We start from the raw sequence: 22,164 nt of genomic DNA on the forward strand, positions 1-22,164 counted from the left end.
TGTTTGGGTAGCATGTTTATCATCCAGCTGAGACAACCAAATACCCATTACCAGGTCTGAGTTCCAGAAAGCACCAGATGTGAGACCATGCTTCAAACTTGATATATACACTTAAATATGATGGTGCCAAACAGCGATCTTTGTAGTGATGCAGTAGAAGAACCAATTTGGGTTCTCTAAAGGCCCTTTTCAGTGGATGCTTCCTTAAAGAACTTTAAGTGAGATATGTGAGTGTGAAGAACCTGATATCCTAAAGATAATGTTTCTTGGTGGCAAAATTTAATTGGATAATGTTACATTAAGGTCTTTAAATTTGGAAACAGTTCTTCAAGCTTGCACATTTCATTCATTGTAATGTTCTTTGATGATGAACAAAAATCTGGCATTGCTCCAACGAACCCTTTTAACACTTATTTTTAAGAATGTAATTGTACTGTAGATTGTATCAGCATTGTCTTGGTGTTGCTGGTAGGGGTGGACAATGTGGCAATATTTAATGTGATTAATTGGTATTTATAGTGATGAGTTACATCACAATATGTCACAGTGTGCTTATCTGAGTATAAAGTGAAAATCATCTGTACATCTAGAACCTTGACCAACTGCATGTTTCATTACAAAGGGCATAATTAGTCCTGACTAATTGGATTTAGTGCAGCACATGAAGTCTTCAGTAAAATCACAGATATTTTGTTTTTGATAGTATTTTAAAAATTAGCACTATTGGTACTTTTTTGGTCCCTTCCTGGATCCGGGCCTTGTCATGGCGGATGGGCTTGTGTGGTCAAGAGATCTTCAGATCTAAGTCATCAGGAGCAATATTCTCCTGGTAGGGTCTCCCAGGGTGAACAGGTCTTCATGACCTCCATGAAAAATGGACACAGACAATCGTGTACCCTGCCTTGGAGAGGGTCATCAGGACCCCGGAGCCAGGCCTGTGGGTAGCGTCCAGCCCGAAGAGACAATGTGGGGTTGTCTCCTGTTCAGGGATTGCACAAGGTGACAGGTGCCGGGCAGGTGTGGGGATACTCACGAGTCCCCAGCTGGCGGCCTTGCAGTTGGAGTTTGTCCCGGTGGACGAGAGGGTCGCCTCAATGCGAATTAAAATCACAGAGAGGAAAACTCTGACTGTTGTGTGTGCTTATGTGTGTTGTGTATTCGGCCTTCTTGGAGCGAGTAGGCGGGATTCTGGAAAGGGGAATGGGATTCTGGAATGCTGGGAACTGTCGGAGGCCCTTGTTTGGAATGATTTTAACTCCCAACTCCAGGAGAGCTTTTCTCATGTCAAGGGGGAGGTCGGGGACATGGAGTCTGAAAGGACCCTGTTCAAAACCTCTATTATGGAAGCTGCCAGGTGTAGCTGTGGCCAAAAGCTTGTGGGTGCCTGTCAGGGCGGTAACCCAAGAACCCCTTGGTGGACACCGGTGGTGAGGGACGCTGTCAAGCTGAAGAAAGAGGTCTCAGCAGATAGGTACCAACAGGTAAAAAAGGTGGCAGCCGCAAAGGTGGCAGAAGCAAAATCCAGGGCGTGGGAGGAGTTTGGTGCAGCCATGGAAAAAGACTTTCGATCAGCCTTAATGAGGTTCTGGACAACTGTCTGGCAACTCAGGCATGGTCGGGGTGGCTGCACCCAAGCTGTATTCAGCAGCAGTGGAGAAACTTTGATTTCAAATTAAGGATATTTTCGGTTGATAGAAGGAGCATTTTTAGGTACTCCTTAATCCGGGAGACATGCCTCCCTCACGGGAGTCAGGGCCAGAGGCTTCTGTCATGTCAAGCTTCATTTCCCTGGTGGAGGTCTCTGAGGTAATTGGCAAGCTCTTCAGTGGCATGGCACCGGGGATGGATGAGATTTGTCTGGAGATGCTTAAGGCTCTAGATATTGTGGGGATGTCATGGCTGACATGCCTCTGCAACATTGCATGGACCTCAGGAACAGTACCCTTGGACTGGCAGACCGGGGTGGTGATCCCTATTTTTAAGAAAAGGGACCAGAAGATGTGGGTCAACTACCGGAGTATCACACTGCTCAGCCTCACTGGGAAAGTCTATAACAAGGTGCTGGAAAGGAGACTTCGACTGATAATTGAACCTCAGATTGAGGAGGAACATGTGGATTCCATGCGGGCCATGGAACAATGGACTGGCATTTCACCTTCTCACAGATTGTTGAGGGGGCATGGGAGTTTGCCAACACAGTCTACATGTGTTTTGTGGATTTGGAGAAGACTTACAACCATGTTCCCCAAGATATCTTGGGGAACATGAAGCCCTCAGGGAGTATGGGGTGCCAGGGCTACTACTCTGGGCCATTCAATCTCTACTCCCGGAGTGAGAGCTGTGATTCATATACTCGGCAAGTCGGACTCTTTCTGTGTTAGCATTGGACTCCTCTAGGATTGTGCCCTGTCTCCACTCCTGTTTGTGATATTCATGGACAGGGTATCAATGCGTAGCCAAGGTCAGGAGGGCATTATGTGTGGAGGCCAGGGGGTTGCATCTCTGCTATTTGCAGACGATGTTGTTCTTTTGGCTGAATCACATGGATGCCTCCAGCGCTCACTGGAGCGGTTTGCAGCTGAGTGTGAAGCGGTTGGTATGCACCTCCAAATCTGAGTCCATGGTCTTAGTCTGGAAAAGGATGGCATGCCCACACCAGGTAAGGGGAAAGGACTTGCCCCAGATGGAGGAGTTTAAGTATCTTGGTGTCTTGTTCACGAGTGATGGAAAGAGAGATTGTGAGATCGGCCGCAGACTGGGACAGGCGGCAGCAGTAATGCGGTCAATGTACTGGACTGTAGTGGTGAAGAGGGAGCTGAGCCATAAGGCAAAGCTCTCTGTTTACCGGGGGGGCCTACATCCCGACCGTCACCTATGGTCATGAGCTGTGGGTAATGAACGAAAGAATGAGATTGCGAATACAAGTGGCAGAAATGAGCTTTCTTCACAGGGTGGCGGGCTACACTCTATTTGATAGGGTGAGGAGCTCGGCTATCCAGGAGGAGCTCAGAGTAGAGCCGCTACACCTATGCATTGAGAGGAGCCAGCTGAGGTGGTTTGGGCATCTGATTCGGATGCCCCCTGGACACCTCCTGGTGGGGGTGTACCAGGCACGGCCTACCAGGATAAGACCCCAGGGTCGTCCTAGGACCCGCTGGAGGGATTACATCTCCAAGTTGGCCTGGGAGTGGCTTGGGGTCCCTGGGGATGAGCTGGAGGAAGTTGCGGGGGATGGGGTCATCTGGGATTCTCTGCTCTCCCAACTGCTACCACGACCCTTTCTGGATTAAGCAGTTAACAATGTTGATGATAGTTTTCTGTGTCAGGAAGGGGAGGGCAGCTTGATGCATGTGCTCTGGTTCTGTCCTTTCTGTCCTAACATGTAACAATTTGGGCTTTGTGTTCTTGTTTAGTTACTTGAAATAATGAAAATCCTTTTTTTAAATTTTACCCTAGATTTTACCTTCTTGGAGCCCTTGCAGTCTTTTTTTTCTTCTTGCACTCATTTTCCTGGCTCTCTAACTGTTTGGATTCATATCAGCCTCATATCAGATTCATATAGAAGTTGTGGTTATGGGGTGGAAGTCAGGACCTGCACCTTCTATACAGGAATGTCTTAATGAACTGGCAAAGGTTGCAGCATATGCAAGGACTGGAGAAAAATGGACAGGTATTATCTATGGGTGTGTATTTCAACAAATTTTGATATCTGAGTATTTTTAAGGATTAATGAAGCACAACATTTGATTTATGATAATCAAAAATAGCCAAGAGAAATTGATAGGCTTTCATGTTGAATAAGTAACAGAAACTCTCCTCTTCAGATGAGTTAATGAACTAAGAGTGAACTGGTGCACCTTGGACACTGATGGAGGCTCATCGTCTTTTCTCCTCAGTGGACAATGTGCCAACAGTACATATATATATATATATATATATATATATATATATATATATATATATATATATATATATATATATATATAGAGAGAGAGAGAGAGAGAGAGAGTGAAAATACAAATAACATTGGTACAAGTACTGATTTTATGCATGTCAGTGTGTTTGTTTCACCACATCCAAACGTCTCCCTGATGCAGTCCAATATTATTTGGCAGATCAATACTTCATGATGTTAAATCAAGTGAGCTGGTGATGGAACTGAGCAAATCTATGCAGTCACTACGTATGTTGAGGAGAAACATGGAACTCCATGTCCATGGAACATGGAATTCTAATGATATATGCTGTTTTACAAGCAAAAAACACAAAAAAAGAACTTACTGCCAAGATAAATGGTGTTCACACCATGCTTAGGAGTCTATAACTTTTACACAGTATTAGTTAAACTGTGGGCGTCTGTATGACCCATCAGCCCCATTTCTGATCACAGTAGGGAGATACAGGTAACCAAGTACCGACTTTATTGTAATTTTCCAAGGTGCACTTTTGTGCAGTAGTATATATATATATATATATATATATATATATATATATATATATATATATATATACACATAAATAGATGAGGTGAGACACTCAGTTTTTCTGCGAAACAAGAAACATTTCCTGGAGTGTTTCTGCAAGGATTATGACCACTAATTATCAGTTTTAATGTGTACCTGTTTTCTTTCCTTTTTTGAATCTGTTAGATTTGTTAATATAAAATGTAAAACTACTATAAAACGTCAGAAAAAAAGAGTGGGTCTAAATCTGGCTACATGCAAACCTGATTTCTCTCGTGGCAAATTTGTAATGTGTGACTAATTGTCACAAGTTCCAGTCGCTCTGTTAATTGCACTTACTTCCTTTCATATTCTAAGCACTTTAGCTCTGGTTTAGGGGTCGTGTTCAACTTATCCTCCTGTTAGACCTGCTGCGGTCATGCACACCACATGTCACACTCTCAGAGTTAACGTCAGTAGCCAGAGTCAAAATGTCACCACCAAACAGCTGAGGTGTGAGCAGAAGTGGCTGCTGGGATATTCTTGGCGAGGTGTTTTTTCCTTCTTTCGCAACTCTGTCTGACGGCACATAACCTCCATCTCTGCATTCCTCTAGGAAATATAAACCTTTGGCTGTAAAGGGACGTCTTGGGAAGTATGATATATTCAGTATTACCTGGTTAAAATGGGTTTCTAATGTGTTTTTGGCTTAGACGTATTTTCAGGAGTGTTCTTTGAAAGAGGCCAAGTAAAACCCACTTTTGGTTTCCCAAAGAACTGTGTTTTAAAAAAACAGCTTGTTAATATGAAGGAACCAAATAAAGGTTCACATGCATAATGTGAAGGTTCTATGTCAATACTATTACATTATTTGGAAGAAAATGGGCTTTCACATTTACATGTAACAGTGGTTTAAAGGAAGTTTAAAGTGGTTTTTCAAGGAGCCATTCACTAAAAGGTTCTTCAGGTCGGGTCATGTGAAGACGCTGAGCTGAGAGGTTTAGAAGCGCTCTGCTCCTGAAACTTTCCACTGGAATGTTTTAATTTTACTTGCGCTGTGCATAACTGTTTAGTGTAGGCTCGGGTTATTTTAGAAGGATAAACGAACCGTGTTGGCTGCAGACCAAGATGGCCCCAACAAATACAGCAGTGATAGCGACCGAATAATTAAGGACATTACCGCTAACATCTCAGCGGCCCTGGGCCAAAAGTTCGGCCAGCTAGTTACAACTCTGGGTTCGATCGCCATGAAAGTTCAAGACAACAGTTCGGCTGACTGAGGTAGAAACGCGGGTTTCCAATGCGGAGGATAAGCTAACTAGCTAGCTAACTTCAGCAGAATCCGAATTAGCCGCCTGCAGGAAAAAGTGGAGGCAAAGATGGAGAAGATGGAGAAGATGGATGGACTTGGAGAATCGGAGCAGGCGTGACAATGTTATCCTTACAAATCTACCTGAAGGTGCAGTCTGTCGAGTTCTCTGAGACGTGGCTTCCACCACTCACCACTTCTCGGGCTCGTTTGCAAGAACGACCGCCTGAAGACCGACCGAGCACATCGGCTTGGGCCAAAGCCAGAGGCGCGGCCATTGGTCATCAAGCTCCACAGCTTTTGGGATAAAGTCTGAGTCACGTCTGCCGCCAAAGCTGAGGAGCAGCTGAAGTTTCAAGAGCACCGGCTGCGTATTCAACAGGACTTCTCTGTCTGTGTCCGTCAGAAACACCGAGGGTTTAGTCAGACGTGCAACGTGCTCCAGCAGCGTGGGGGGAGATTCGCCATGCGGTACCCGGCTACTCTGAAGGTTTTCACTGAAGCAGGTGCGATGTCTTTTTCCTCCCCCACGCAGGCGCTGGACTGTCTGAACGCCGCCGGCTATGGTCAGTCTGAGGCTAAACAGGGAAGAGGCAGCCGCTTCTGCTGGGCTTTGCGCCATCACCTAACGGTCTGTTAACTGTACGGTAAGCTAACTAACCGTTTCCTCCGTTTAAAGATGACAGTTATCCGCTCATATCGGAGGCTGCTGCTGTTCCTGCAGCTCGCTGCCGAAGAGCCGCGTGTGTAACAGTGTTTCACTTATAGTTTTGAAAGAACTGAACCGAGTGAACTCGGAGGGGAACCAACTGCAGATTACCTCAGTTTAAACATTAGAATGTGAGTGAACTGTGAAGAGGACACCGTTTTCTTTCTGGTCCTTTGAGGTCTCGGACCACAAGTCCGTTAGAGATCAGGCCCCGTTCACGGCACTCACAGTGTACACAGCGCTCACCAAGTGGGCGGCGATCGCTGATAAATCCGACCTATCAGGTGACGAGAAGAACCACCAGACCCGCCTGCTGCTCTGCTATTGGCCGCGTTGAAACTGGCCGAAGTGCATCGCGCAAAATTGCAAAAATGGCCCCGCGGGTCTGTCGTGGTGGGCTCCATTTTCAGCTGTGCTCCTCAGTGAAGCTCCATTCATCGTTCAGTGTGAAAGCAGCTGAAAATTGTGTTGCGTGTCCAGACTGAGCCTTTAACACGGCAAAATCACGCGAGGTCTCGCATCTTATCGCGTTAATAAGTCAGAGCTGCTGTCTGTCTCACATCACTGACAGACTTTATCCTGAGTAGAACCTTATAAATGATTCTTAGTCTGTTTTACCTGCTGCGTGAACGGTGAGCCTCGAGGTCTTCATCATAAAGCAGAGCTAAAGCGGACTGGGGCTGTTTTGTTTTCACAATGCACAAATTAATCCAACCACAAAACAAACTACAAACGAACCGAGAGGTGGTCTGCCTTGCTCAGGGGCACCTCAGTCACGTACTGTCGATCAAACCGGTGACCTTCGGCTCACAACGCCGGTTCCCTAACCTCCAGCCTATGACTTAGTGTTAAGTCATGGAGATTGAATGCTTCATTGCTAAGTAGTCCACATTTCGTAAAATATTTGGAAGATCAATAGAGCTATTTCTTAGTGATGAATGACAAGTGTAACGTTTGACCAGTAAGCAGATGCTCACGGTTATAAAACAGAGAAGAAGCTTTACGTTGGGAGTCAGGCAGATATATCATCATCAATACACAGGCATAGGTCAGTTCCAAAGTAATCCACAAAACAGAAGGCAGTCATAACCAAGCAGGGAAAAGCAGAGCAGAGTCCAAAACACAGGCAATGAGTCAAAAACCAAATATCCAAAAAACAGGCAACAGTACAAAGGGGCAAATCCAAAAATCAGCGTAAACGAGAAAACAGGAGAAAACACAAGGTCTAAAAAACAGAAGATCAAACCAGAAATAACGCTCAGTAGTTTCACTAGGAAAGCAATACCTCTCAATGAACCTGACTATAGCCTGGGCTAAAATACTATCTAGGCAGGCCATGTGATAAAGACATACAGGTGAACATCATCAGTATTCAGGAGAACTTAAGCGGTTATAGTCCACTGATGAGCTTCCTTCAGTCAGGTGATGACTTTGAGGACTCTGGGAAGTGTAGTTCATAGGCTGGCTAGCCGAATACGTGACAACAAGGAAGAAGTAAGCCATTCATTGTTATGAGACACTGGAAAGGCATTTATGAGGGGGTCTATATTTTCATATGGCACTGCCAAAAAAAGAGACCATACAAGCACAGTTGGATCTCGAGGCTAAATTAAAGGAATGTGATAAGAAATTTAAGAACTTTCCCACCAAAGCTCTCTATAAAGAACTGTTAGCTACTAGATCTGCTATAGATCGAATACAGACACAGAAAGCAGAACTAGCTACTTTCTATACCAGACAAAAATGACACGAGTGAGGGAACAAACCAGGTCGACTTTTAGCTTCTTTGGTTAAGAACAGATCACATTCTAATATTATTGCAGCACTTAAAAATTCAAGTGGAAAATTGCAGATTGCAACTAAAAACATTAATAAGACAATGAGGGTTTATTACAGCTGTATAAATCATCCATCGAAACACCTGGCCCAAAAATACACAAGTTTCTAGAAAAGATTTCACTCCCTGCGCTATCCGAGGCGTAAGGGAAGCTTTAGGCAGGCAGATTTCCAAAAGGGAGGTTGTGGATGCTATTGCCATACTTAAAGCAGGAAAGGCTCCTGGACCTGATGGATACATCCTAGAGTTTTACAAAAAATGTAAAGATACAATTATCAACCAGCTTTTGAACATGTTTTTAGATTCATTCAATAAAAATACTATGCCTGCTTCACTAAACGAAGCAAATATCTCCCTTATATTAAAAAAGAGACCTAGTAATGAATGTTCATCATACAGGCCAATTTAAGCATACTTGGTCTCCCTTCCTGTGCTCAGATTTGGCCGAGATGTATGAAGGCGGATGTCTATGTTTATTTATATGTATTTGTTTTTTGAATGGAATGTCTAGAATGTCCACCTTTATGTCTAGCAAGCTGTCTCTTGTTGTTAGTGGGATGGGGTAGGGGAGTGGTTCTGTAGTTTCTTTCCCTCCTCTGTTTTTGGTTATTATTTTGGGTTGGGTTTTTTTTTTCTTCTTCTTTTCTTTTCTATGATAGAAAATTAAATAAAAATTGTTATTTGGGAACCAAAAGTGGTTTTTCGATGGCATCACACAAAAAAACCCTTGTTGGCACCTCTAATTTTAAGAGTGTTGGTGAAATTGCTAATTGATATGGAGGCTTTGTAAACTTTAAAGAGGTTCTTCACACTTGTGCACATAATTTAGGAAAATGGTTCCTCAAGGAACCATCCATTGAAAGGTTCTTTAAGAACCTACACATTACTTGGAGACAATGAGGTACTGCAGTGTGACACTTTCTTTATGTAGGCCTACATTTGGCTTTAAAAAAAATCATTTTACAGTTCAGGTTCAGGCATTTGTCAAATGATCAGATGTCAAGAAACAAATTGTCATCATAGAGTTAATAGAGAAACACAAATACACTCAGTAAAAGCATAGAACCTGTTTATGTATCTGCAAATTATGTCAGACATACAATATTTTGCTAATATCAACCCATTTATCTTAGCGGTAACTGTGTTTGTGCTTGTAAAATTGCTATATCCGTTACAGAATGATGTCAGTTTTTAATGCAGTGCCGCCTGAGGGATCGAAGGTCACGGACATTCAATGTTGGTTTTCTGCCTTGCCGCTTACTTGCAGAGATTTCTCCAGATTCTCTGAATCTTTTGATGATATTATGGACTGTAGATGATGAAATCCCTAAATTCCTTGCAGTTGCATGTTGAAAAACGTTGTTCTTAAACTGTTGGACTATTTGCTCACGCAGTTGTTCACAAAGTGGTAAAACTCCACCCCATCCTTGCTTGTGAACGACTGAGCCTTTCAGGGATGCTCCCTTTATACCCAATCATGACACTCACCTGTTTCCAATTAACCTGTTCACCTGTGGAATGTTCCAAACAGGTGTGTTTTGAGCATTCCTCAACTTTCCCAGTCTTTTGTTGCCCCTGTCCCAACTTCTTTGGAACATGTTGCAGGCATCAAATTTAAAATGCGTCAATATTTGCAAAAAACAATGAAGTTTATCTGTTTGAACATTAAATATCTTGTCTTTGTAGTGTATTCAATTGAATATAGGTTGAAAAGGACTTGCAAATCATCGTCTTCTGTTTTTATTTATGTTTTACACAATGTCCAAACTTCATTGAAATTGGGGTTGTATACAAATAAGCATGCAGTGAAAATTAACAAGAAAAAAAAGTAGTTATGTTTTGAGCTAGTTTCAGATTTCTCCTCGACACCTCTAGCCATCACATGGATTTGTTTAAATTCCATCACCAGCACACCGGGGTTAACTTAAAGGCAGACTGGTTGAGCCACTGCAACTACTACAATAAAAAAATAACTATAAAGTTGGGTTTTGAAATGTTTAAACAAACACATTGACAGACATAAAATTATTCCTTATTGTAATAGTTAATTTTATCTTTTCTAATTTGAGTGTTTTTCCATAAACATTCTAAATGCTTGCTTCCCAATTAAACAGCGTTCCTCAGATACCAACAACTTTGCGCCATATATGCTAAAATCTACTATTACCCGAAGCCCTTAACAATAAGATAATCATACGTTTGAAATCATGTCCTAGATTATCTCATTAATAATGCATAAGCTTCTAATCAATACAAATAGAGTAAAGACACTCACTGGTACAGTAGGTGCTACCTGAGCTGAGAAGTCCTGCTCAGTAGAATGCAGTCCTCAGGTGATGAAGTGACATGCGTACACACACACACACATACACACACTGCTCAATCAATTATGCTCACACACTGGCTCAGCAGCAGGCTGTCGGTGAGGCAGGGTTTGTTGATAGAAATGCTTGTTGGGGGAAAAAACAGGCAGAATAAAGACAGGCAAGGATCCACCTCCCCACTCAACAGCACAACCTGCCCAAGGACCAGTTTTTAAAGAGACAGGCTCGCTTCCCTCACTACACCTCTCCTTTACCACCACTCACAGAGACACAAGCAGCACACGTGCCTCAGCTTCCTCACGCCTACCTCATTTTTTTCTTCGCCACACTCTTAAAAGCAATAGAGATTCTTTAGTAAAGACAGTAGTTAAATATAAAAAAAAAAAACACTCAAAGAACCTTTTGAATGTGTACATTTTTTGTGATGTAGAAAATTATTCTTTCTTATGTGGACCTTTCTGATATTGCTGATAGTTGATAGTCAAAGTTTTGGTAGTCAGATATTCTACTCTCTATTGCCATGAATAATTGGTAGTTGTGTTGTTATTGTTATTATCATGTTTAAACTCCATAGAATATGTTGTATACATATACAAAGCTGTGCAACAGAGACCACCTTATTTCTGAGAAGATTAGAAATTAGATGATCCACTAGCATAAGAAAGTGGCAAAATCAAAAGAAAATCAGTGAAAAAAACAGGAATTTTTAAAAACAAGCACAAAAACGTTAACACTATTTTCAGTGGTCCTTTGAAGATGACTAATAAACTCTATACAGATGATCAGTAACGCATCAACAACATCAGTGAAGTAGCAGTAGTGAAGCATCTGAATACATTGAAGTAAATATCTTGAAGAAGTTTTTACAAACATTTGTGAAAGAATGCGTCACTCTCAGGGGCTCAGTGAATTGCAGCTTGGTACCATGATAGGATGCCACCTGTGCAAGTCCAATCATGAAATTTCCTTGCTACTAAATATTCCACAGTCAAATGTTAGTGGGATTATAACAAAGTGGAAGTGATTAGGAACGACAGCAACTCAGCCATGAAGTGGTAGGCCACGTAAAATGACAGCATATGGTCAGTGGATGCTGAGGCGCATAGTGCAGAGAGGTCGCCAACTTTCTGCAGAATCAATCGCTACAGACCTCCAAACTTCATGTGGCCTTCAGATTATCTCAAGAACAGCATAGAGAGCTTCATGGAATGGGTTTAGCCTTACATCACCAAGCGCAATGCAAAGCGTTGAATGCAGTGGCGTAAAGTGCCGCCACTGGACTCTAGAGCAGTGGACACGTGTTCTCTGGAGTTACGAATCATGCTTCTTTGTCTGATAATCCGATGGACGAGTCTGGGTTTGGCGGTTGCCAGGAGAACGGTACTGGTCTGACTGCATTGTGCCATGTGTAAAGTTTGGTGGAGGGGGGATTATGGTGTGGTATTGTTTTTCAGCAGTTGGGCTCGGCTCCTTAGTTCCAGTGAAAGGAACTCTTAATGCTTCAGCAGACCAAGAGATTTTGGACAATTTTATGCTCCCAACTTTGTGGGAACACCACAAAGAGACGGCCCCCTCCTCTTACAAAATGACTGCGCACCAGTGCACAAAGCAAGGTTCATAAAGACATGAATGGAAGAGTATGGTGTGGAAGAACTTGACTGGCCTACACAGAGTCCTGACCTCAACACCTTTGGGATTTATTAGAGCAGAGACTGTGAGCCAGGCCTTCTCATCCAACATCATTGTCTGCCCTCACAAATGTGCTTCTGGAAGAATGGTAAAAATTCCCATAAACACACACCTTGTGGAAAGACTTCCCAGAAGAGTTGAAGCTGGTGTAGCTGCAAAGGGTGGGCCGACATCATATTAAACCCTATGGATTAAGAATGGGATGTCACTCAAGTTCATAGGCGTATGAAGGCAGATGAGCAAATAAAATTTTTGGAAATGTAGTGTATGTTACGTCTGTTACCCAAAAACTAATCCTAACCCTAACCTTAACCTCAACCCAGAACCTAATCCTAACTCTCATATATTTTTGACATGTTACTGAGAGTCTGTTGAGTGTTTGTTTCATTTAAAAATAGACCACTCATAAAGACCCACATAAATAAAGTGTCACCCAAAACATTTTTAAAAAGATAAAGTGAAAATGGGACTCCTAACAACTGTACCACCAAAAACTGGTTCCATCACTTAAAGCTTTCATCTTTGAGAAAGAAGAGAAAATCAAACTGCTTATGATCTAAAAAAATCAAAATCCACCGGTGTTTCCGTCCATCCTACAACTGTGAGAAGACAATTCAGCACTGTGGGTCTGAAAGGATGTGTAGCTGTCAAAAACCTCACTGAGAACAGTGAACTCACCACCCCAGAGTCCAGATCTCAACATCACTGGATGTGTTTGGAATTGCAGAAAATTCAACCAACTTGCAAGACTGAACTTTAGAGGTATGTAAAAATATCCCTGCTGATGTCTTGAACTGAAAGCAAGTCTTCCCAAAAGAGTAGGAGCTGTAATAAAGACAAAGAGTGGACACACTAAATACTGAAAACAAATAGAATTAGTTGTTAGGCTTCTGTGTCATTTTCTGTGAAATAACAGTTTTCTGCTGAAAAGTGGATAACTTTCCATTTTTATTGGAAATTAAGTAAATAAAGGGTGTTTTCTGACTTTTGCACAGTACTGTAGTTCTTTTAAAATGCTTCTATGTTGTCCATATAAAGGTTCTGCCACTGTGAGTCACAGAACCCTATTTGCTGAGAGTGTACTGACTGTTTAACATCCAGCGTTTTGGGTTTTGAATAGACCTCAGCAAACATTCTGTTAACTGGGATCATTTTTGCTGTCTAATAGGGATACGAGGATGCATGTATGCGTTAATTGCTTTTTCATAACCTAGCAGAAATGTTTTAGAATTGTGTGGTAATGAGAGTCTTTCCTTGTTGCTGTAGCGACAGACAAAGCTCCTGATGTTCTGCTGCCAGTCGTAGGAAGGAGAGAATGGCTTTTCAGCAGATTATCTCCACAATATCAAGCCTGCACAATGTTTTAAAACAGGTATCTACATGTTCTCTCCACGGTCTGACGAAAGACGATGCAACAAGTCATGCACTCGCGAACAAGCCCACGTATGCAAATATGGTCATGGTGAGACAGAGACCACACATTAAGCACTGTCCTGCAAAGTATGGCAGTGTTTTTCGCTCAACTGTTTGCATGTAGCTCATGTGTCTGGAGATTTTGTCATCTCCAAAATTAGCGCAATTAACTTTAGCCTCAACAGCTATATTTTCAAAGTGCTGCCCTAAATGCACTGTATTGTATTGCCCTATTAAGCACCTGTCAGTCCATGCATCTGTTCCAAACTGGACATCAATCTCTATACCATCAGTTACTGTGATGGTTCAAGGTCTTTTGTTCACTTGATTCCGTCCAGCTTAAGTGCGTTCCTGAATAGTGTTGGGCTTCTGCTCGGCGGAAATTAAAGCCACATGAATGGAAAAGCACTCTAAGCTCATTTGTTTTGATTGCCCAGCTCGTGTTTATATTGAGATAATAGCACATCTATTACTCAAACTATTCAGTGCAGCCACTTTAAGAGCGCATTTAGGTGTCGCTCTTGTTGCAACAGCCTGATTGTGATGTTTGTGCTGGAAGTGGAAATGCAATAATTATAGCTTTTCTTTCTGACCAGCGTGGTTCATGGCCCACATTTTATACTATTACCAGTGTTATGTTTCCTAAACACATTCAGCCTTACATGTTAGGAAATCAGTGACTTCATCTGTATATGCATATCTCTTGAATACTTAAGTATTTATGTTTTCCTTATGTAGTGACTCAGTTTCACACATTACTTTAAAACAAAACTGTTGATAACTTGCTGCTGTTGGAAGAATGTAAAGAGCAACAGCCATTTTCTAATTATTTCAAAATCTGAAAAACGACGACAGCAGCGTTCAACCCCCCCCCCCAACAGCAGCTGCTGTTGTCATCCAAGTTAGATTTGTTTAATCATCCAGCATCCATCAGCATTCATTAGGCTACCAATAACAGATCTTTCTTTTAAAGTGGAGTCCACATATATACAGCATGTTACTAATCATGTTACAGAGGTCAGTTACTGTAGCATATAATCCATATTAACATGTATTAATATATAAAGATCTTTTTCATCTTTTTCTTTGAGATATACAATAGAATCAAATGGGTTTTTTCTGCAGTGCACAGCATCTGATCATTCATAGTATAATGCAAAAAAGTCTTGTTTACTATCATCATAATAATTGTAATTTATCCTAGCATCTCTGTGGGAATCAGTATGTTGACAGTGACAGTGACGTTAGCACCAACTGTCCACACTGGAAAGCAGCTTTGCATAAATGAGCATTCGAAGTTGGTACATGTAACATTCTTTCCTGTGTTTTGCAGTTTTTCTAGTGAATTACTCTGAAAATATTTCAGCTTAAAGCACTAAGATATGTTCACACTATTCCACAAGATCTGACTACGTCATGAAAATCAGCAATATCTGACTACATCATGACTTAAGGTGGTACACCTGTCAGAGGAACTCAAACTCAGGAACTCAAACGCATGATTTCAACGGATTATTTTAGGGTTCAAAAAACCTAAAACTACAGGATGACAAGAAATAGCCTAGTCACTGGCTGTGCATTTAAAGTTCAGCGAGTTCAACAAATTGAAACTTTGGCTGTGGCACGCCACCATAGTGCACCACACTGTTCTGTGCATGGCCACAAAAAATGTCTACATAAGAAGTGCATGGTTAAAAGGGATAATGTGAATGCACCCTGGAGCGTCTTACCTGTCTGAGCTGTCTGCTGAGTTAGTCAAAAGCTAGGTAAATGAAACCATGTACTTACACAAAGCATGTTTAGTAGTTGGTATAGTGTAGTGGGTAACACCTCTGGTTAGTGTAGTATAGTGTAAGCACCCTACACTACTATTATCATAAAATAAAACTTTAATATGAGTATTTAAACCTTAAATGTCTTGCCAAAGCCTAAAAAGTTTATAGTGTTGCAGGAAACTGCAGTTCATCACAGCATTTTTATTATATATTCCTTTTTTTTGGGAATATGTTTACATTCACCCATATACCAGCATTCATTTTACAGTGCAGAGAGGGAGTACCAATTTGGCAGCCAAGTGACTTTACTTCACTGTGTATTTTGTGATGCCATCTGGATAAGAGCGTCTGCCAGGTTCCATCAATGTAAATTCCTCCCTTTAAAAAAATCGATTAAGTGTCAGCAGCCTAATGTTGAATGAACAAACAAATCTAAGTTGGTTAAAACAAATTCAGCTCTGCAAGTATGACTTGAAAAGCAGCTGCTGAGAATATGTTAATGCATCATGTTTCTTGGGAATTCTGATATTTATTTCCTCTCAATGATTTCTTTTTTACAGTGATTCTGAATGACTACAGTCTGTCTGCCTCTGTCTCTTTAGTCTGGTAGTCGACATTCTCCTGAACAATGCATGTTAGTGGATACAGGAGAGATAAGGGTGTCTCCAGATATGAACATCATGATAGCATTCACCACGGCTCCAGCTTTTATCTAAGCAGCATTCTGCCCAGATTCACCTCCTGATACAGAGCAACCTGAGTTCCCAGCACTGTCATCCAGTTTTCACTGTTATCACCAGGTCTGGCGTTATCAGCTCAATAGGAAGTCTCTTTTAGCTCTTTCACATGTTAGAAGCTCTCTCTGCCAGTTCAGTCCCTGAAGTCCATGGCGCTAAATAAAACACTGTGAATCGGCTCATTAAACAGTCATATTTTTACAGAGTAATAAACAACAATCATATCTTCACAGTTGTTCAGAATTTCTGTCTAATGAGTACCAGCATTTGTCTTGGCTTTGTTTTTCCATGGCTTGTTTAGTCTAGCATTTGTCCATACCTGCCTTTGCTTCATTATGCCAGAGGCACTGAAGGGAAAACATTAGTTTGTTGCCACTGAATATCTTTGACTCCAAAATGAAGATGCACTCTGTATCTTCTTCTTAGTTTATTCTGACTCGCATGACTTGAAGTATGAACAGGAAGCTATGTGGGTGTTTGGCAGTTGAAGCAGAAAAGCCTGGATGTGAGACAAACTGTGCCTTTCAGAGAAAATGCACTTTAAAAGCTCTCTAGCAATTATGTTCTACCCATAGCTTTTGATATTTATACTGTTCACATGCAAATGCTCAGCAATTGAAAATATAAGCGTCTTAAAAGATAAAAGCATGTTCAAAGAAAGGCACTTTCCCATGGTTTGTATATACACCTCCTCGTCTTTGTACTGCATCGGTAGTGCACTCGCATCTCAAGTATAAAGGTGGATAAAACAGTAATCTTGTTATGAGAAGCTCGGTGGAACGTTGGTTGTGTGTTCACAGTGGTAACTGTTACTATAGCAACAGAGAAAGGATGCTGGTTCTGTCTGGATAGGTTGGAGCATCCTTCCCCTGATCTCTCCAACATATTGCTTCACTGTTGGACATATGGCACGTGGTGAGTCAAAGGACGGTTTTAGTCCTCGTTTCCACCAAACCCAAATGGTTTGCATCCGCTAACAAGTGAGTCAACCTTAAGACATCACGTTATGTCTGTCACAGGTCACAAGTATTTTTCTGAACTCTTTGGCTGTTGTCAAAGAATATTTAAGACATGTATATACCCAGTTTTTATGATCATACGCAAATGTTAGAATTTTGATTTTTTATTATAAAAAATAAATATCTCTTTAAGCATTTCCAATTTCCTTCATCGCATGAACATAATTTACCACTTGTAAATAGCTGTCCATAACTCTGCCTTATCATATTTTGTTGATTTTCTACGTTTAAAAAAACAGTTTCTATTTGTTTGCTTAATTTAATATATTAGCTGAGCTCTGTTTTATCCAACACAAGTACAGTCACTAAAGTAGCTTTCTGTCATTTGAGAAATATCGCTACATCGGGGGCAGTCGTGGGCTGCAGTTCAGGGAACCAGCTTTGTGACCGTAAGATTGCTGGTTCGATCCCCTCAGCCGACAGTATGTGACTGAAATGCCTTTGGCACCTAATCCCCAACTGCTCCCCAGTCGCTGTGGATAGGCCTACCCACTGCTCTGGGCAAGTGTGCCCACTGCCCCCTAGTGTGTGGGTGTTCACTAGAATGTATGTATGTGGGTGTTACTCTGCACAGAATGCGGGGGTCTAATTCCTCTGTGTGCAAGCACAGTAGGCTGATGGTTCTGAATTCAGTTCGGCCTTTTCTGTGTCAGAGCGACAAAAGATGTGTTACAAGCAGAATTGATCACTGTAATGATCTTTTTACTGGACTTCCAAAGAAACCAATACATCCCTTACAACTTGTACAAAACACATCAGCAGCATCCTAACAAAACAATGCAAAGGGATCATATCATTCCCATTTTAAATGAACTGCACTGGTGACCTGTATCGTCCAGGACAGATTTAAAAGTTCTGCTACTAGTTTTTAAGGCTCTGAATGACCTTAAAGCACAGTGACAGAGTGAAAAGTACTATATAAAAATAAATTATTATTATTAATTATGATATTAGGGAGAAATAAAAAATGTTTACATTTTAAATGTGCCATAATCTTTTGATCTCAGAAGCTAAGCAGGGTCAGGCCTGGCTAGTACTGTGATGGGAGACCACCTCGGTACTGGAGTGTAGCAGTTGGTGTAGCGTAGTAGTTCATTTTGCTGACTTACAGCAGACTAGGTTAAGTTCCTTGCCTGTCCAAGCACACCACCTTACGCAAATAAGAGTCCTTGGGTAAGGCTCCTAATGCTGCAGTAACATTACTTGCGTGAAAGCTGCTCTCTGTCAAATGCATACACGCAAAAGAGAAAATCATCAAAAAAATAAACATCTCTTATTGGCAGAATACATGCAGTCTGCCAGTTTAATTCATCACATGGCCAGAATTTACCACTTTCTCCATCTCTGCTGCTCTCTGTCTGTCACTCTAATGTACATAACTCTGCCCTGTCATCAGATGAATCTGATCAGCCTCTTGCCAGTCGTGCCAGAGACCACAGACTGTGAACTCCAGGGAAAGTAGATTATAGTGCCTGTCACTGTTTTTTATTAGGAAGCAGTGGTATTTACGAACTCTGTTTACTGCCCACTGAAGTCTCCCACACCACTCAGAGCAGAGCAATGTGCCCTCCAGGGACGTTTGAGAAGCAGGTGAGTAACATAAGGCCCCCTGTGAAATTACATCAGTATGAACAGACTTAGAGCTCTTATGGATTTGGATGCACAGAGGATCTATCATTTAACCCCTAAATCTGCAGGGGTCACAAATACATACTTAGTTCCTTAGTAGTTGGTAAATAAATTGGAACAGTTACCGGATAATCATAGTAATCTTTTAATAAAAATGCATAAAACCTGCAGTTTAAGGTGTTAGGGTTAGGGTTAGGAACACACATTACTGTGCAAAAGTCACCACCTTTCATTTGTTTCCCAGTAAAAATGGCCAGTAAGTAGAAGGCTACTTTTTCAGTGTCATGAAGAAAAGCAGAAAACATATTTAGCCTCAACAACTAAATATATCATTATTAATATTTTTAAAGTATTTTCTTATATATCAAGTTTTATTTCATGTTTCCACCCAGAGCTTTCACTCTCTTCAAAAGACGGGCTTTCCATTTCAAAAGAAATACGTAGAAATGTTTTTTACACATCTTCTAAAGCTCAGTGTTTGAAGTTTGTTGCATTTCTTGCTTGTCATGATCCAAGTAATCTCAAACACATTCAAAGACGCTGAGATCTAGACTCTAGGGTGGACAGTCTTTTGGTCTGAGAGCACCAGCAAACCAGGACTTGACTTTTTTAAACTCTCTTTTCTGAGTAAGGACTTCTCCTCAAAAGCTGACACATCCTTTCAGACTCATAGCACTGAGTTGTCTTCTCAAGGATGGAAGGATGGACAGAAACACCTGTGGATGTTTTCAGATCTGAATCAGCTTGATTTTCTCCTCTCCCTCAAAGATGAAAGCTTTAAATGCTGTTTATCTGATGGGGACAGTTTTGGTGATCTACCAGGTCTTGTATGATGGAGTTCAATTTTCTCTGTGCCTTATTGGAAACTCCTTCCCCTTCCCTATGCAGTCTTCTATCTAATATCCTCAAAAATAATTCCTGAAAAGTAAATAACGTGTATATAAAGTGCTTTCTGACCTAAAATTAAATAAACAACTGTACTATGTACATTTTGTCAGTTCACTTAACATAAAAGCCTTTTCATTCATTTACTTTTATATACTTTGTAGATGTGTCAAGTCTTTCAAAAAACAGCATCATAGCTTCCAAAACTACTTTTTGTCAAGTCTTTCAAAAAACAGCATCATAGCTTCCAAAACTACTTTTCTGAGATGTAGCGTCCACCTACCCTTTGTTGTGATCTGAGCCAGTGTCCAGTGTCATCTCTGTGGATATCAAGGTCTAGCGCTTGCCTCTCATCTGATCCTTTCACTGCACTGTAGTGCCCTTCAAGTGTGTCCAGCTCCTCACAGGCTGCACATGATGGGCAGAGTCCCTTGGTGGGGGTTATTTTGGTGTGTTTAGCTGCAGACAGCCAGAAGAATGTGTTGCTGACCCCTTCTCCCACAGCCCCAATTCATCGACCTCTCATGGTCAAGGAGGCGCATGCGACTGTCCCACTTCACACCCTCTCACCCAGCCTTGATCTTCTGCTCCAGGTTCTGACCCACACGGCTGCTCGCACTTTGTTAGATAACCTGCTGTGACCGTGTTAAATTAAGCCCAGTGGAGAAGTCCTTCTCACTCTGACAGCTATTTTTTCTCAGAGAGTTCAGAGAAATAACTGGGAGTGTGACTCAGAAGCACGTCTCTGAGCTCTCATTTCGCAGAATATGATTTGTTTACTTCTTCCAGAAGTGCCTGGTCTCCTGTGCTGGGTTGCGGCAACAGTTCTCAGACTCAGGATGATTAGATTCAGTCCTGGTAGACGTTGGAAAGATTGTTTTTTGTTTACGGAAATGTTATGACTGTGCTTTGATGAATTTCCTGATTTACAGGCACTGTGGTTCTCCAGCATCAGGAAACAGCAGTTCTTTGGAGTCCAACTAGTTCCTCCAGGTATCATGGGTATTTCCACCATAGCCTGCAACGAGTAACAAAGAAAAAAGAAAAACAATGTGTTTATGAAATGCCTCTGAGTTTGCTAATCGTTTCAGAGTCCCAAGGCACTTACAGCTAAACCCGCAATTTGATTTGAAGCGATAACACCACAGAGTCGTATCCACACAGAGCGGGAAAATGTTCCTTTCTGTTTCTTTCTCATGAGGCCAGACAGGAAGGAAAAAAATACAAGGGGCCAAAGCCCACATAATCCTTTCGACATCTGACTTTGTACTGAGCTGCAATCCCTTGGTAAGCCTTCCTGAATAGGTGGAACGTAACAACTCTGTTAAGCAAAACTGGGCGAGTGAGCAGCTGAACCTCTAGCCAGCTGTGCCACAGTGCCCAGGTAGCAATGCCACCATGGAGAGAGAAAAAGTGACCAAAAAAAAAAAAAAAGATACTCTCTGCATTAGAAGGAGGCCAAACATAAGCCTTAGAAGCCTTTGCTTGAACGGCGAGACCAAGTCTTGTAAAGAATCGATTTTTCTCTGCTCTTCAGAGATCTTTGTTTTGTAAGAAGATATCACTCAGATCATTAACGCCCTTCTTCCCCCGTGTGCTACAAGCAGGAAGCGAGAATTAGCGTTCCATAGTTCAGATGCTCCACTCCTGTCACTTACAGGACGGTGCTGATGGTGCGGTCTGCCTGTTGCACTGCAATAAATACACAGTGGCTTTCCTTCTCTGTGCAGGGGTGGTGCTTTGGGCCCGTGGGATATGGCCTGCTTGTTGTAACTGAATCCTACAGCTCATTGTTACATGGTTGGGGGGGTGAGTAGGAGGAGCAGGGGGTTGATAGTGATGCGCGCTAAATTTGACCCAGCCCAGTGGTGGCTTTGAAATAGCCGCCAGTGGAGGGCCTGAGAGGTGGCACATTTAGATGTATGGTGCAGCTGTGAAATGCCTTCTCCCCTAACTGCTAGTAATCTGCAGACAATGCAGGGTGTGGGGGGCAATCTGTCAGCAGACGGAGACCTTGATGGCTGCGGTATTGAGTGACCCCCAAATATGTGGCACATAGATGCTTCCCCGGCCACCTGGCCCAAACTCTTGTCTGTTTATGTTAGGATGAAAATGGTGCTGAACTGCTGGAGCAGGGAACAACAAACATTCCACGCTAGCGGCAGCCTTGACCCCAGAGCAGCTGAGGCTCATGAAGAACACGAGGACAATTGGGCATTTGAAACCCAGAGATCCGGAGATGAGAGGAATAAACATCAGCTCTTTTCTCACAAGCCTGACTGTGAAAAAGCCTCTTCTCATGCAGTTTGGCCTGAATTCAAACAGCCTTTATATGTTAAACCATATACTGTAGCTCTGTAGTGCTTCTCTTTATAATTCTCTTTCATATGTAAACA

The 22,164-nt window shown here is 41.9% G+C and overlaps 1 protein-coding gene across 3 annotated transcripts in view; it reads right to left on the reverse strand.

Moving 5' to 3' along the window:
* The window catches only part of dlk2 (delta-like 2 homolog (Drosophila)), a 37,126-nt gene extending 16,385 nt beyond the window's left edge, over positions 1-20,741 (reverse strand). The window contains exon 1 of one of the 3 annotated variants that reach the window (XM_017690664.2): positions 20,052-20,741. In XM_017690664.2, coding sequence (XP_017546153.1) covers positions 20,052-20,086 — 35 coding nt within the window. In that variant the 5' untranslated portion in view covers positions 20,087-20,741. Of the gene's footprint in view, positions 1-10,572; positions 10,850-12,422; positions 12,437-20,051 lie in introns of those variants that run through there. The other 2 variants (XM_017690666.2, XM_017690665.2) reach the window with 2 other exon arrangements.
* Between the last annotated feature and the right edge of the window lie 1,423 nt (positions 20,742-22,164).

This window comes from Pygocentrus nattereri, chromosome 5, assembly GCF_015220715.1.
Source record: "Pygocentrus nattereri isolate fPygNat1 chromosome 5, fPygNat1.pri, whole genome shotgun sequence".
Taxonomy (NCBI): Eukaryota; Metazoa; Chordata; class Actinopteri; order Characiformes; family Serrasalmidae; genus Pygocentrus; species Pygocentrus nattereri.